General features: G+C 48.8%; 1 protein-coding gene across 2 annotated transcripts; it reads right to left on the reverse strand.

The window, feature by feature from the left end:
• Positions 1-665: 665 nt before the first annotated feature.
• Positions 666-10,385, reverse strand: NMRAL1 (NmrA like redox sensor 1). Of its 2 annotated transcripts, none has more exons than XM_029222314.1 (6): positions 10,236-10,299; positions 9,967-10,040; positions 6,429-6,667; positions 3,520-3,769; positions 2,062-2,252; positions 666-973 (listed from the first exon to the last, which is right to left on the reverse strand). In XM_029222314.1, exons 2-6 carry the CDS (start codon positions 10,004-10,006, stop codon positions 794-796), a joined length of 900 nt encoding a protein of 299 aa, XP_029078147.1. In that variant the 5' UTR covers positions 10,007-10,040; positions 10,236-10,299; the 3' UTR covers positions 666-793. The 2 variants fall into 2 exon arrangements, with proteins under 2 accessions (XP_029078147.1, XP_029078146.1); XM_029222313.1 differs by having other exon boundaries at positions 701-973; positions 10,199-10,385.
• Between the last annotated feature and the right edge of the window lie 6,080 nt (positions 10,386-16,465).

Below are 16,465 nucleotides of genomic sequence, written 5' to 3' on the forward strand. Positions count from 1 at the left end.
AACAGATCGAATGAGTTTGGCTGCCCTGCTCCCCTTTCAATGCCTCTGCGGGTCCTGAGGCTGAGGCAGGGTAGTACAGATGCTGGTGGAGGTTTCACAAGTCCACGGAGACTGGTCAGTCCGCCGGCTGTGTCCTCTGGGCCTTCATTTCTCTTCTGTAAAGCGAGCAGGAGAGGGAAACGGTCCAAATGCCTGGGGAGCTCAACCCACCAAGTAGGGCTGGGTGGTTATTTCCCTGGTTTCCCTTCCCAGCCTTTGCTGCGGGTGGTGTCACCTTTTCTCAGCAGTGTCCAAGTCTTATATGACCTGGGGTCCACAGAACTGCCACATTCCTTCAAGGGTTTCTTTCCAGCCTGTTTTGCGATCACCCACATCTCGAGGCCTCTGCACCCGGGGGCCCAGGAGGCAGGAAAAGAGAGAGGGAGAAGGGGCCGGTCTTCCTGCCCTAAAACTCAAAGAAGGAACACGTGGGTGGCTGCACTCACGTTCTGGAGAGGAACGGCGTGTGTGCAGGGGTGTCAAATGTTGCTCCTGGCTGGCGGGGGTAGGGGGGTCCTCTCAGCCCCCCCCACTTGACTGGGCCCCCCACCACTCTATGCTTCCTGTTGGAACTTTCATGTCCTCAGGCAGCTGCCACCCCAACCCCAGTCCCTGAAACAAAGCACTTTTCTTTTGGAAGCCATCTGTGAGAACAATGGCCTTTATTTAAAAAATAAACTTTCTTGTAACACAAGAAAGGATCACTGTGACTATACCTCCCGTCCCCACAGATGGGGTTGAGAGGTGGGCAGGGTCACAGTCCTGCAAAGTCCCCTTTGTGCTGCTCCAGCCACTGGTCCAGCGTCCTGGCCTTGGGGTTGAGCCTCAGGCTCAGTTCGATGTTGCGGTCAGGTTTCAGGGCATAGAAACGGAACATGTTGGCCAGGTCCTCGGCGCCGGGGAAGCCAAGCTTCTCGTAGTCCTCGGGGCTTATCTGGAAGCAGAGGGGAGTCTCTTAGGGTCGATCGGCATCTGCAGTACCCTGACCATGCTGTTGACACCTCGGTTCCTACCCTGGTCCCCGCTAAGTTCACCTGAAAACCAGTCTATTATAAAGATGAAACGTCAAAAACCACTGTTCTAGGGCAATTTAAATCCTGTTCTTCCAAGATGACGAGATGAAAACTTCTCAGTCCTTTCCAAATCAGAACTATGCTTACGTCACTTCTTGCTCAAAAAACCAAAGGTGTTCCCCTTTCCTGACCGAACTGAATCTTAACTCCTCAGCTTCCAAATCCTCCGTGACTGCCTCAGGCTTTCTTTGTTTAGAGAGTAATATGCAACCATTTTGTGCATGTTTTCTAGTGCATTTATTGTGCCAAGGGAGCGTTTACAGCAATTGTTCCATTCAATCCTCACAGCAGCCCGAGGAGGGGGATACTCTCCATACACCCACTTTACAGATGAGGAAACTGAGGCAGAGAGGGGTCAGGGGCTGGGCCTCCAGTCACACACGGGTGGGTGTTAAGGGCTGGGAGCAAGATCTGAGTCCAAGGTCTGACTGGCCTGTCCTGCCATAGCCTCTCCCCCATCATTACTCTGCTTGGGTCTGAGGGCGCTCTACAGGTGGTTTTTGTCATTTAATGACTTGGAGTAGCCCAGATTTTCATAATGAGAAACAAGAAACAAGGCACCTGGGGGTCTGGACAGGAAGAGAGAGTAGGCAAGGGGAGGAGGGGACTGTGCCAGGCCAAGAAGAGGGGACCAGGATGGGGCCTACTCCGGCCTCCTTCCCCTCCCCGAGAGGAGCCCAAGACACCCTGCGTTTTCCCTCCTTGCTTTGGCCCCTACTGTCCCCTCTTCCTGGAACCCTTCCTTACCACTTGATCAACTGACAAAACCAGAAGTTTCACTCAGTGGCCACACCTGGCTCCTAAGAACAGCACAATATAAACGTTCACAGTGAGAATGAATTTGGCTTTATGCTGCTCAGAGCGCTAGGGCAGCCCTAGATGCCCCTTCCCTTCTACCCACAAAGCCCCTCTGACCGCGGCTGCCAAGTCCCAAGCCTGGGCCCTCCACCTTGGCATCTCGCACGGTCTTCCTGGTATGCCTGGAGAGCAAGGCAGCGTACTCCTCCACCGTGTGCCTGCAGGTGCTGAGCCCGATGTTCTGGTCGATGTAGTCTTCGGGCATCTTCAGCAGGCTGAGCACCACGGGGCCCAGGTCGGACACAGACATGCCGTCCATGGGCACGTCACCCATGGGCAAGCCTGGGAGGGAAAGAGGGACGTGCTGGCACGCGTCTCTGAGGGGTCGGTCCCCACCGGCCAGTCGACTGGATGTGTGCACAAGCCAGCACCTGGCACGAGGCAGACACCCCCGGTGTCAGCAGGAGAAATGAGTCAGGAAATGGGACACGATCGAGCTGTGCCACCTGGCAGGCCATTCAAACCCTGGGAGCCTGGCTGTGCTCTTCCCAAGGTGGGGAGAACCCTGGGCCTGCCGCCCCTCTCAGGCCTGAGACGGGAACAAGGGGAAGGAGAGGAAGGCTTTGATAGGCACCTCTGAGAACAGGAGCTCCCAGGGTTCAGGCCCCCGTACACTTCGTCAGACCCGAATCCCTGATAGGGACGCCTGTGGTGGGGGATGCTCCAAACACCATCTCCACCGGCAGGAATCCTCGATCAGCTGAGGCCAGGGCTGACCCCAGAGCAGCATGACGGGTGCTGATAAACATGTTAAATTAACGAGTGACTCCACCTGCCAAGGTGTGGTCTTGGGGATGGAGAGGCAGAGCTGTGTCCTGATGAGGCACCTGGAGCGCTCAGGCCCTGCCCTATAAAATTTCCGTGGCTGCCCATTCAGATGGGCCAGGGAGCCTGCCGGGGTGGAGCCTGTTCCAACTTACAGACGGAACACAGGTGAACCTGATTATGGCTTTGCAAATCTCTGATTATGGCTTTGCAAACCGGTGTGCCAACAGAAGGACAAGACTGCTCACCAGCAGGTGAGACCCAAGCGAGGGTGAGCGGCGTTCACGCAGAGGTGAGGGGCTGGGAGGGCTCAGACCCCTCCTGCTCCGCCTGCTGAGCCACCTGCATTAACCCACTGCCCCGCCGGCAGGACACAGGTCGTACATGGTTCCCTCGAAGCTGTTTACAGATTTGCAAACAGATGTCGAGAAGAAAGTGCTTTCCTATTTCGGGAAATCGACAATTGGACCTCACCGTCCAAATCCTCTCCTTATTTATGAAGCAGTAATGATAAGCACACTCTCTCCGTAAAGCTCTCCGACAAACAAAGCACCGCATCCCCAGACTTGGCAGATTTTCCCACGGCCCCGGGGAAGTCCAAGTCATGCCCATCTCACGGGACAGGACGCAGAGGCCCAGCATGGTCACATGCGTTGCTCGCAGTCACAGCCTAACGTGGGTGAGCCAGAGCTTGGACCCAGAGCCCTCTGAGGACAAGCCCAGTGGGCCACCATGGCTCCACACGGTGAGAGGAGACACCCGAGGAAGCGGGGAGGGCACTCACTCAGCAAGTAGCTCTTTCCATCTGGGGCTTTCTGGGGCAGGAAGCAGGAGAGGAGGTTCTCGAAATAACAGGGCAGCCGCACACTGGTCATGGGGACGCCAATGTCCCGGAAATATTCCTCCACCTCCCCTTTGCCGTCAAAGTGTCCCGCTGCCAGTCTCCCTGCTGTCAGCTTCTTGATGTTCTCCAGGCCACTGTAGACCACGTAGTGCAGGCCCAGGCGCTTCGCCAGATCGGCCAGCAGCTTTCCCTGGTGGGCAGGGAAGGAGAAATCACAAAGCTCAGAGGGAGGATGAGTGTCCCCATCACAGCACTGGCTCTCCCACCCCAGAGGCCACTGTGCCCGGTGCCAAGAGCACTCTGATAAGGCTCCCTCTTCCGTGTGCGGCTCACATGGCACCACACGCTCTACCATGGGATTATAAGCTTCTCACCACTCGCATAGCCTTAGCGCCCCTTCTCTAGATCATCTGGGTCGTTCCACCTTCCAGTGTGCTGGACCACAGCCCACCGTGTGCCATGTGGGAGGGTGCGCACAGAGGCTTCCGCCTCTGCCTGTTCTCAGAAAGCATCTTGTCCCCGTGCTGGGCCGTCTTCCTGGGAGAGCCCCAACCATCCCCTAGGGAAGTGCTACGGCTCAGCAGTTAAGCACACAACACAAACCACCTGGGCTCCAGACCAGCTCTGCAGCACACTGGCTGTGCCATCCAAGACAAGGGGTCTAACTGTTTTGGCCTTGTCGGTTAAATGGGGACAGAAACACGACCTGCTGCACAAGGCTGTGTAGGGTGCTGGATGGTGGCCTCCCAAAAGATACGTCCATGTCCCAAACCCCAGAACCTGTGAATGCCACATCATTTGGAAAAAGGTTTCTGCAGATATTTTTGTTAAGGAACTTGAGACGAGATCATCCTGGATTATCCTCGTGGGCCCTCAACCCAATGACGAGTGTCCTTATGAGAGATGGAAGAGGAGACACAGAGAAGAGGAGAGGCCTTGTGTAAACAGAGGCAGAGCCCGGAGTGATGTTGCCTCACGGAGAGCTGGTACCACTGGGCGCTGCAAGAGGCAAGAATTGGAACCTCCCTTGGAGCCTCCAGACAGGGCAGGGCCAACACCTTACTGTTGGACTCCTGGCCTCCAGAACGGGGAGAGAATAAATTCCTGTTGTTTTAAGCCACCTGGCTTGGGGTCATTTGTTATGGCTCAGGAGGTCAGGTTGACGAGATCTCCGTGCACCAGAAAAGCTGTCTCTGTCCACTCTCTGAGATGGGCTTCCATGTAAGACTGTAACTGAAGAAAGGCTCAGGGCTAAAAACAAGTTTGGAGACCAGTGGTCCGGTCCAGTCTCCCTTTATTGTACACAGGAGGAAAGACAGACCAGCGCAGGGAAGTCATGTCTACAGCCGCAACAGTGGGGAGCTGTGGATGAGGCAGGACTGAAAGCCGACAGGCACGGGTCTCAGCCCAGTGCCTTTGCTGTGGCACCAGTCATACCTCCCACAAATACCTGAGTGCCTGCTACGTGACAGGCCCACGGCAAGTGTCCCCACCTTCCAAGAGACTTTAAAAAGATGCATGTTCGTCTCACATCCCTCCCCCCACCACCTGGACTCAATAACCACCCAACCAGAGAGAAGCTGGGTGGAAAACAGAATAAAGAGAAACAGAAAACATCTGAAAGGGGAGATGGAGGACTTTTCGGAATGATGGAGATGTATTATATTTTGATTAGAATGGTAGTTACATGGGTATATTTATTTATTTTCAAATTTCATTAAATTGTACAATTAAAAAGTTTACTTTTATTTATTTATTTTTGGCTGCACTGGGTCTTCGCTGCTGTGTGTGGGCTTTCTCTAGTTGCAGAGAGCGGGGGCTACTCTTCGTTGTGGTGCACAGGCTTCTCATTGCGGTGGCTCCTCTTGTTGCGGAGCACGGGCTCTAGGCGCATGGGCTTCAGTAATTGTGGCACACGGGCTCAGTAGTTGTGCTCGGGGGCTCTAGAGTGCAGGCTCAGTAGTTGTGGTGCACGGGCTTAGTTGCTCTGTGGCATGTGGGATCTTCCTGGACCAAGGATCAAACCCATGTTCCCTGCATTGGCAGGCAGATTCTTAACCACTGCACCACCAGGGAAGTCCCTACATTTGATTTTAAGAAAATTATGGGTCAATAGAGTTTTTTAGAAAGTGTAAAAGTCACTGGATGACACAAAGCAGATTGTGGTTGCCTGGGGCTGAGGAAGCGGGGAATGGGGAGTGACCGCTACCAGGTATGGTGTTTCTTTTGGGGTGATGAAATGTTCTGGAATTAGGTAGTGATAATGGCTGCACAACTTTGTGAATATGTTGAAAACCACTGAATTGTACACTTTAAAAGGGGGAACAGGGACTTCCCTGGTGATCAGTGGTTAAGAATGAGCCTTCCAATGCAGGGGATGTGGGTTCGATGCCTGGTTGGGGAACTAAGATCCCACATGTCGCGGAGCAACTAAGCCCGTGCCTCAACTACTGAGCCGGTGAACCAGAACTAGAGAAGCCCACGTGCTGCAACAAAATATGCCGCGTGCCGCAACTAAGACCTGACGCAGCCAAAAATAAATAAATAAATACTTTAAAAATAGTAATAAAATAAAAGCTTTAAAATCAAAAGGGTGAACAGTATGGTACATGAATGATGTCTAAAAGAAGTCATCGGATGAGGAAGCGGCCACCTTCTGCCCTCATCAAAGTCTAGGAGGGCTGCATAGAAGAGGAGGGGAAAGGCCTGCAGTGTCAGTGGTCAGGCAGGGGTCAGCCCTTCTCTGGCAAGTTGGAGCTGCCCCGCAAGGGCAAGTAGAGACCTGGGAGCGCCTTTGAAGATGGCCTGCTCCTGCCCTGGCTTCCCCACGCCCTCCCGCCTGCCCTTACCTGCTTGACTTCCTGCTCCTGGCTGCAGTTCTCCCAGTAGTTGGTCACGATGAAGGTGGCGTGAGCCCCGATCAGGGCCAGCTCCATGCTGGCCTCATCATCCTGGTCTCCCTGCACTACTTCTGCACCTTGCAGCCTCAGCTTCTTCGCTGCCCTCTGCCCAGGGTCCCGGGTCACCACTCGGACCCTGAATGTCCCATCTTCCAGGAGTGTCCGGGCCACTGAGCCTCCCTGGGCACCTGCAGAGAGTCAGAAAGACCCGCAGGGTGGGGCCAGCCTGGGAGCCTGCCAAGGGTGAGGCCCTGCAGGGAATCCTCCACCACAGCAACACACCTGGCACTTTTCACCTGTGATTCCCACTGTTTTGCCTCACACAATCTTGTAGCTAACAGCTTCATTGAGATAGAATTCACATACAGTAACATTCATCCTTTTAATTTTATTTTTTTAATACAATTTTAAAACAAATTATTTATTTATTTTTGGCTGTGTTGGGTCTTCGTTGCTACACGCAGGCTTTCTCTAGTTGCGGCGAGTGGGAGCTACTCTTTGTTGTGGAGCACGGGCTTCTCATTGCAGTGGCTTCTATTGTTGCATAGCACGGGCTCTAGGTGCATGGGCTTCAGTAGTTGTGGCGCACGGGCTCAGTAGTTGTGGCTCACAGCTCTAGGGTGCAGGCTCAGTAGTTGTGGCACAGGGGCTTAGTTGCTCCGCAGCATGTGGATTTTCCTGGGCCAGGGCTCGAACCCGTGTCCCCTGCATTGGCAGGCGGATTCTTAACCACTGTGCCACCAGGGAAGCCCACGTTCACCCTTTTAAAGTGTACAGTGCAGCAGCTTTTAGTACATTCAGAGTGTGCAACCATCATTGCAGTCAATTTTAGAACATTTTCATTGCCCCAAAAAAGAAAGTCCATACCCATCAGCAGTCACTCCCCATTTTCCCTTCCCCTTCAGCCCTTGGCAACCACTAATCTACTCTCTGTCTCTACGGATTTGCCTATTTTGGACACTTCACATAAATGGAGTCATACAATATGTGGTGTTTTGTGTCTGGCTTCTCTCACTTATGTTTTCAAGGTTCATCCATGTTTTAGCAGTCATCACACTTACACCTTTTACAAAAAATTTTAAATGTATTATGAAATATTTTTAAAATATTTATTTATTTATTTTGGCTGCGCCAGGTCTTAGTTGCGGCATGCGGGTTCTTTAGTTGCGGCATGCATGTGGGATCTAGTTCCCTGACCAGGGATTGAACCCGGGCCCCCTGCATTGGGAGCGTGGAGTCTTAGCCACTGGACCACCAGGGAAGTCCCTATTATGAAATATTTAGCACATACAAAAAAGGGATACTAACACCCGTGGGCCCACCGCTTAGCTTAAGAAATAAAGTATCACCTATACCTTAAAAAAAAAAAAAAAAAGACTGAGGGGAATTCCCTGACGGTCCAGTGGCTAGGGCTCTGCACTCTCACTGTTGAGGGCCTGGGTTCGATCCCTGGTCGGGAAACTAAGATCCCACAAGCTCCGTGGCATGGCCAAAAAAGAAAAAAAAAAGAGAGAGAGAGAGAAAATTATTAAAATCATCAAAAGAAAGAAAATAAAAATCATCCATAAATATATGTATAAGAACATTGGCTGCAAATAAATAAATAAATAAATCCACTCCTTACCAAAAAAAAAAAAAGAACATTGGCTGCAGTATTATTATCCATAGTGGAAGTTTATAAACAACCTAGATGTCCTTTGGTAAGAACCTGGCTAAATAAGTGATAAATCCATACAAAAGTGATTAAGAAGAATGTGGCAGGGCTTCCCTGGTGGCACAGTGGCTAAGAATCTGCCTGCCAGTGCAGGGGACACGGGTTCGAGCCCTGGTCCGGGAAGATCCCACATGCCGCAGAGCAACTAAGCCCGTGCGCCACAACTACTGAGCCTGTGCTCTAGAGCCTGTGATCCACAACTACTGAAGCCTGTGTGCCTAGAACCCATGCTCCACAACAAGAGAAGCCACTGCAATGAGAAGCCTGTGCACTGCAACAGAGAGTAGCCCCCACTCGCTGCAACTAGAGAAGGCCCGCACTCAGCAACAAAGACCCAACGCAGCCAAAAATAAATAAAAATAAAATTACAAAAAAAAAAAAGAATGTAGCAGATCTGTATGCATGACTTATGTGACCACAACATGTCCTGGAGTGGAAAAGGCAAACTGAAGAACTACAACTACCCTCATACAGTACTGGTGGGAATGTAAAGTGGTACAGTTGCTTTGAAAAATTCTGGCAGTTCTTCAAAATGCTAAACACGGTCACCATATAATCCAGCAATTCCACTCCTAGGTATAGTCCCAAGAAAATTAAAAACATATGTCCACACAACAACTTGTATGTGAAGGTTCACAGCAGCATTATTCACAATAACCAAAAGGTGGAAACAAATGTCCATAATGGATGACGGATAAACACAATGTGGTATATCCATATAATGGAATATTATTCAGCCATAAAAAGGAATGAAGTACAGATTCATGCTACAATGTGGATGAACCTGGAAAATGATGCTCAGTGAAAGACGCCAGACACAAAAGGCCATGTACTGTATGATTTCATTTATATGAAATGTCCAGAATGGGCAAATCTTTAAACAATAGACTGCCAGTTTCCAGGGGCTGGGGAAATGGGGAGTGAATGCTAGTGGGTATGGGTTTTTTTTGGGGGGGTGATGAAATGTTCTAAAACTGATTGTGGTGAGGGTCACAGAGCTCTGTGAATATACTAGAATTGAACACTTTAAACACGTGAAGTGTATGGTATGTGATTTATACCTCAATAAAGCTGTTATATATTTTTAAAATATATACAGTAAAAAAAACAGGTGGGGTAAAAATAAAACACTCCCATTTAATAAACAGTATCTTTATATACCTAATTTGTCTGGAAGGATACTCAAGAAACTTTTTTTGTTTTTTTTTTTTGCGGTACGCAGGCCTCTCACTGTTGTGGCCTCTCCCGTTGCGGAGCACAGGCTCCAGACGCGCAGGCTCAGCGGCCATGGCTCACGGGCCCAGCCGCTCCGCGGAATGTGGGATCTTCCCAGACCGGGGCACGCGGCATGTGGGATCTTCCCGAACCGGGGCACGAACCCGTGTCTCCTACATCGGCAGGCGGACCCTCAACCACTGCGTCACCAGGGAAGCCCTACTCAAGAAACTTGACAACAGTGATGGATGGGGTTTCGGGGACAGAGGTGGGAGGGAGATTTAATTTTGATATTATGTGCAATCACCTGTTATTCAAAGCTAAGTAATTTTTTTAAAAAATTCAAAGGGAATCTGCGCTCAGGTCCTGCCCCACGGCCCCACCGTGAGTCAGGGGTCCCAGCCATCTCATCGCTCCCTCCAGGACGCCGGGGACGTCTTCTGGAGCTGAGGGTCGGGCGCCCAGGCTCTGCGGGGTCGGACCGGCCTGACCCCTGCCCTGGGCTGGCTTTGGTGAGGGGTCCTGCGCCTCGGGGCCTCCGTTTGGGGTTTCGCTTACCTGTGGCTCCAAACACGACCACCAGTTTCTTGTCTGCCATGAGGCCAGGAGCCGGAAATTCAGTCCGGAGAGGTCTGAGGGCCGTGAGAGGTGCACAGTCGGTGAAGGGGTCGGGGGTGCCTGCACGGAACGACCCCGCGCGCGCCGGGTAGGACCAAGGGGGCGGTCCGGCCGGGAGAGGTCGGGACCCCGCGACCCCCGCCCCCTCGGGCGCGACCCTCCCGCGTCCTACCTGCACCCGCCGCCCGGGTCCCCCAGGTCGGCTGTACCTCCTAGCCGCGGCCTAGGTGGGAAACGGTCCGGGAAATACGGACCCCCGGTTTTGCAGCCGAGTCCACCGCCGAGGGGAAGGATGGAAGCCTGCGAGCGGCGCCGTCCCCCGCCCCCAGCTCCAGCTGCAACCTGGCAAAGTCACCCCTTCCCGGCCACCCTGCGTGAGGGGACCCCAGGCTGGCCTGCTTCCGAATCCCAGCCATCTGGGCCCTGACTCTGCGCGGAGCTGACCCGCCACCCCCCTCCGCGGACACAGATGGTTCGTCCCAGCTCCGACTAGACTCAAGGGCAGGTCAGGACCCGCCAGCCCCAGGCCTGCGTAAACCGAATTTGTGTAAATCGGATCTAACAGAAATGTACACGCCGAGGGCTTCTTAGCCGGATGCTGGGGGTGATGACTGCGAAGCAAAAATAAACACATAAACACATAATAAATAAATAAAATTTTATCTTGCATGAGCATCTGAACTTTGATATACGGGTGTCACCCAAAGACAAATAAATCTGTATCTGTGAGTCTTAATACCCAAGGCTCTGTTTGAGTTCTTGTATGCCTGACTCACATTTGAGGTTGCTACTACTTGCCCGTTTTGAATTCTATTTAACAGGAAAGAGATCTCTCTCTTTTTTTTTTTCTTTTTTGGCTGCAGACAGCGTCATGTGGGATCCTAGTTCCACGACCAGGCATTGAACCGTGCCTCTGCAATGGAAGCGGGGACCGCCAGGGAAGTCCCCAGAAAAGAGATTTCTTTGTGTTCAACTAAAACTCAAAAATGGCCCTCTCACTCCTCTTCGGAAATTTATTGCTGACTGGATAAAAGCATTCATTTTTTTCCTTTCATTCATTCCAAAATGTGTACTGACTCCTCAGGGAATGTCAGCTTCCTGACAGTAAACACTCTGTGTTCACTGCTGAGTTCCCAGCACTTAAAATAGTACCTGGCACAAAGTAGTCGCTCAATAAATATTTGCTGACTGACTGGTTGTCTAAACATCTACTAGGAACTGGAGTCACAGGGAAATCAAAGTAAAACTGGTGCTGTTTTCCCGAATCTAATAGTGGAGATAACCCACCAGGTAATGTGTATTTTATGTATGTAAAATATTGGTCTTTATGTGTTGTAAGATGCATTTATTTTAATAAATACTCATTTATGTTTGTGTTTACAAGTGAAGGTGGTGTCTAAATAGAGTGTTTAAATCTTGCATTGTCTCCACACCCTGTTATGTATGTCTCTGAGCTCAGACTGCAAAGTTTGCCAGGAATACCTTCCTCCCACCACCTTAGATAGGGCTGACTCCTACTCATTCCTTAATGCGCCACATAACCACCACTTCCTCCAAGAGGCCATCCCTGACCCCTAGGCTAGGGTAACTACTATTTCACTCCCATCTCTATTCCACTGGCAACATTGTCTCTACCATATTAGACCCAGGGCTTCTTAAGAGCTGGCCCCATGTCTTTTTTGTCTGTGTCTCTCTCCCTCCTGGCACAATGTCCAGCACTTAGTAGGAACTCAATAAATACTCACTAAATGGAACCCAAGTGAATATTATTCTGATAAAAGATGCTGTTTTTCTTTAACTGCATGGGTTAAACCACAAAACTCGATGTTCCGAGGTCTCCACTTTAAGGAAATAAATCCAAACAAGGAGATCCCTAGTGGGACCAGCTGCATAATATGCAAGGCCCAGTGAAAAAAGAAAATGTGGGGCTCCTTGTTTTAAAATTACCAAGAACAGTGATAGCAGAGCATTAAACCAAACCCAAGGTCCTTCTGAGCCTGGGACCCAGTATGACTGCTCCAGTCATAAGCCCATGAAGTTGATTGGCCCTGGTCCCTAGGTTTGAGAGTAGCAGCCCAGGGCCACGCTGGGGTCTGAGCAACTCCAGTGCCCTTTGGCCTTGCTGAACCTGAAGCTTGGAAATCATTGCAGGCAATGAGTGGCAGGGGACAGCATCTCTGCCCTGGGATTCTGGTCAGTGGTGCTGGTGCCAGGGAGCTGTCCCGAAGTTGGTGGGCAGACAGGCAGCCTGGGCAAAGGTCTTGTTTCTTGAAGCCCCAGCTACCCACCTCAGGCGGTTCCCTGAGGCCTGAGGGAAGAGATTTGGCTATTGACTGGCATATGATCAGCCGTGACTTGGCACCTCCTGTGGGACTTTATATCTGACAAAGGACTTCCAGCAAAGCACTTGCCAGCAGCTCACTCAGCCAAGCAACATGTACTAATGATGATAACAGTGGGAACCCTTCTCTGGGCTTCTCCTATATGTCAGGCACAGACTTAGCCCCACATTATCTCATTTTTAACTCTAGAGCAACCCCTCCTTCCATCAGTGCCACTCGATTTAATTCAATTTTACATGTGCGTGTTTGGGGCAGGGGGCAGTTTTAAGATTCATTCATTTTTTTTCATTTTTTTTTTGGCCACGCAGCATGGGCATGCAGGATCTTAGTTCCCTGACCAGAGATGGAACACATGCCCCCTGCAGTGGAAGCATGGAGTCTTAACCACTGGACCGTCAGGGAAGTCCCAAGATTCATTCTTTTATTTTTTTTTTAAGTTAATCCTGTTGTGTTTTTTGGGTTTTAAAAAAATATTTATTTATTTATTTGGCTGCACCAGGTCTTAGTTTTGGCATGTGGGATCTTCGTTGCAGCATGCGGGATCTAGTTCCCTGCCCAGGGATCAAACCTGGGCCCCCTGCATTGGGAGTGTGGAGTCTTAACCACTGGACCACCAGGGATGTCCCAAGATTCATTCTTTTAAATTTGATTTTGATAGCATAATGCATTTATTCATTCTCATAAAAAGTTTAAATGGTACAGATATATAGCACAAGTGAGCCTTGACATCCCTCTGTCATTCTAGTGTGTAAACCTTCCCTCTTTTGGACGTATTTACATGCCTAAACATGAACATGTAGAAAGATAACATTTTGTAGTTAAAAAAATAAAACAGAAAACAATTTTTAATATAAAAAATAAAAGGGATTGTTGACTAAAAAAATTAAATAGCCAATCTAAGAAAGAAATGGAAAATTTTATTCTCATCAACCTGAGCTCTGAGAACTGTTCAAAAGAGGTAAGGGAGGAGGCCAGAATATATGTGATTTTGATGAAGGGTTACATGCAGTCAAGCACACATCCTGGGAGAAGCCTACTACTATTCATTAGGAACAGATATCTTAGTTAATGGTTTTAGTGCTTTTCTAAGTATGGGAAGATACAGGAAACTGGGTTCTTAAAAATTTCTCCTGAAAATATCTGAGGGCCATTTCTGTCAGTTTTCCTAGAGCACAAAGTGCCTCATCCTGATCTTTGCTCTTTAAGGGTGGGTTGTAGGTCAGTGCCTGTAGTGGCTAATGACAATTCTTGTAGAACTGGCTGGTGGGCAACATTCTTTATTTTACAATCTCCTCCCTTTCAGTCTTAATTTCAACCAAGTTTTGGGAGGCATTTTGTGACCAGTTTGTCCCATGGAACTAGGAATGCTCATTCTCAGGTCAGGATTTCATTGATAGGCCACTTAATGTACTATTACTGGACTAGGCCCTGTTTAGAGTAGTCAAAAGCCTCTGGACCACCTGTCTTACAGTCTGTCATGGTCAAGGAAATGGTTCCCTCTTGTTGCTTCTTCCCATATGTAGAGTTACACTATTACAATCATTGATCTTATAGAACTATATATAAGGTCAATTGTTTCAAGTTGCTTAATCGTCATTAATTTGATCTGAGGCTCAATCACACATTTGGTAATGCAAGAAACATTAATCTTGTAAACGTAGAATACAAGTAATTCAGCTAGTTACATTAATAAAGTCATAAATAAATATTTAAGCTAAGAACTTCCATTAGGTGCAACCCAGTATCTCCCCAAGATATCTGCATCCTGACCCCTTACAGGATTGAGAAAGGAATGTTATTGTCTCAGGAATTTCATGACTGGCTTCAGAAGGGGAAAAATTGGTATTTATGGTTGAGCAGGTATTTCTGCCACTAGGGAGGGCTGGTTAATGCATAAAGCAGATACACAATGCACACTAGAGGGGAGGGAGGAGGCCCAAACAGAATTTTTTTTTTTTTTTTGCCAAGTTGTGAAGCTTGTGGGATCTTAGTTCCCTGACCAGGGACTGAACCCGGGCCCTCGGCAGTGAAAGCGCAGAGTCTAAACACTGGACGGCCAAGGAATTCCCAGAATTTTTCTTGTCTCAAAATGTGAATTTTTACTTCATCAGTATCATATTGAATATATTTTTTCCCCGAATTTTATTATGAAAATTTGTGAACATAAAAAAAACTTGAAAGAACTCTATAGTAAGCAGCTATATATTAATACCACTTTCATTCTTTTTTTTTTTTTTTTTGGCCATGCCATGTGGCATGTGGGATCTTAATTCCCCGACCAGGGATGGAAATCGCACCCCTTGCAGTGGAAGCATGGAGTCTTTCAAAATTTTTTAAATTATTGTTTTAAATAACAACAATTTATTTAGTTTTTAAAATAAATTTATTTATTTATTTTTGGCTGTGCTGGGTCTTTGTAGCTGCGCGAGGGCTTTCTCTAGTTGCGGTGAGTGGTGGCTACTCTTCCTTGCGGTGTGAGGGCTTCTCATTGCGGTGGCTTCTCTTGTGGAGCATGGGCTCTAAGCCTGAGGGCTTCAGTAGTTGTGGCTCTTGGGCTTAGTTGCTCCGTGTCATGTGTGATCTTCCTGGACCAAGGATCAAACCTGTGTCCTCTGCATTGGCAGGCGGATTCTTAACCATTGGACCACCAAGGAAGTCCAAAGGGCAGAGTCTTAACCACCAGACCTTCAGTGAAATCTCACCACTTTCATTCTTAACATTTTGCTATGTTTGCTTTATCAGATATCTATCTAGCCATCAACTAATCTTATTTTTTAATGTTTTTTCTAGTGAGCTGCAGACATCATTACTCTTTTTTTTTTTGCGGTACGCAGGCCTCTCACTGTTGTGGCCTCTCCCGTTGCGGAGCACAGGCTCCAGACGCGCAGGCTCAGCGGCCATGGCTCACGGGCCCAGCTGCTCCGCGGCATGTGGGATCTTCCCGGACCGGTGCACGAACCCGTGTCCCCTGCATCGGCAGGCGGACTCCCAACCACTGCGCCACCAGGGAAGCCCCATCAGTACTCTTTACCCTTTAACATTTCAGCACACACATTGTTTAGAGTTCAATATTTGTTTTTAAGATTAAATTTACATACTATCAAATGTATTTTAAAAAATTTTTATTGGAGTATAGTTGATTTACAATGTTGTTTGTTTCAGGTGTACTGTAAAGTGAATCAGTTACACATATACATATAACCACTCTTTTATTAGATTATTTTCCCATATAGGTCATTACAGAGTATTGAGTAGAGTTCCCTGTGCTATACAGTAGGTCCTTATTAGTTACCTATTTTATATATAATAGTGTGTATATGTCAATCTCAATCTCCCAGTTTAACCCCCCCCCCCCAGCCTTTTCCCTCCTGGTAACGGTAAGTTTGTTTTCTACATCTGCGACTCTCTTTTGTAAAACAGTTCATTTGTACCATTTTTTAAAAAATTCCACATGTAAGAGATATCATATATTTGTCTTTCTCTGTCTGCCTTACTTCACTCAGTATGACAATCTCTAGGTTCGAATGTATTTTTGTATTTTCCTACAACTTGCTTTTCCCCCCTCTACTTGATGTCCGCCCTTCCTTTTTTTTTTTTGCGGAATCCTAGTTCTCCGACCAGGGATGAAAGCGGCGAGTCCTAACTACTGGACCGCCAGGGAATTCCCTGCCCTTCCTTTTTATTCGGCACAACTCTGTTGAATAGATGTGCCCCTGTCAACCCCAACCCCATCGTCTTTTGATAGACGTTAAGGTTGTTTCAAGGTTTTCACCGAAATGCTGTTGCAATGACCTTCCTTGTTTGTGTCTCTTGGGGTTCTTGTGTTTCTCTAGAACAGCTACCCAAAAGTGGAAGTACTGGATCAAAGAGAATGCCTATTCTGAATTTTAACAGATCTTTTGCCAAACTGTCCCCCCTTTCCCAATAACTCCCGCAAATACCGCTCATTCCCCACACATTTGCCAGTACCGTACAATACCAGCCTTTTAATTTGCAGCCAGTCGCGTGGTTAAGGAAATGACGGGAAACCAGTGTGAGTGAAACAGAAGGGACAGGTGGAGCCCAGTGTTAGATGAGCCCGAAGCAGATGTGACAAA

Source organism: Monodon monoceros, unplaced genomic scaffold, assembly GCF_005190385.1.
Source record: "Monodon monoceros isolate NGI ecotype Baffin Bay Population unplaced genomic scaffold, NGI_Narwhal_1 Super_Scaffold_13, whole genome shotgun sequence".
Classification (NCBI taxonomy): domain Eukaryota; kingdom Metazoa; phylum Chordata; class Mammalia; order Artiodactyla; family Monodontidae; genus Monodon; species Monodon monoceros.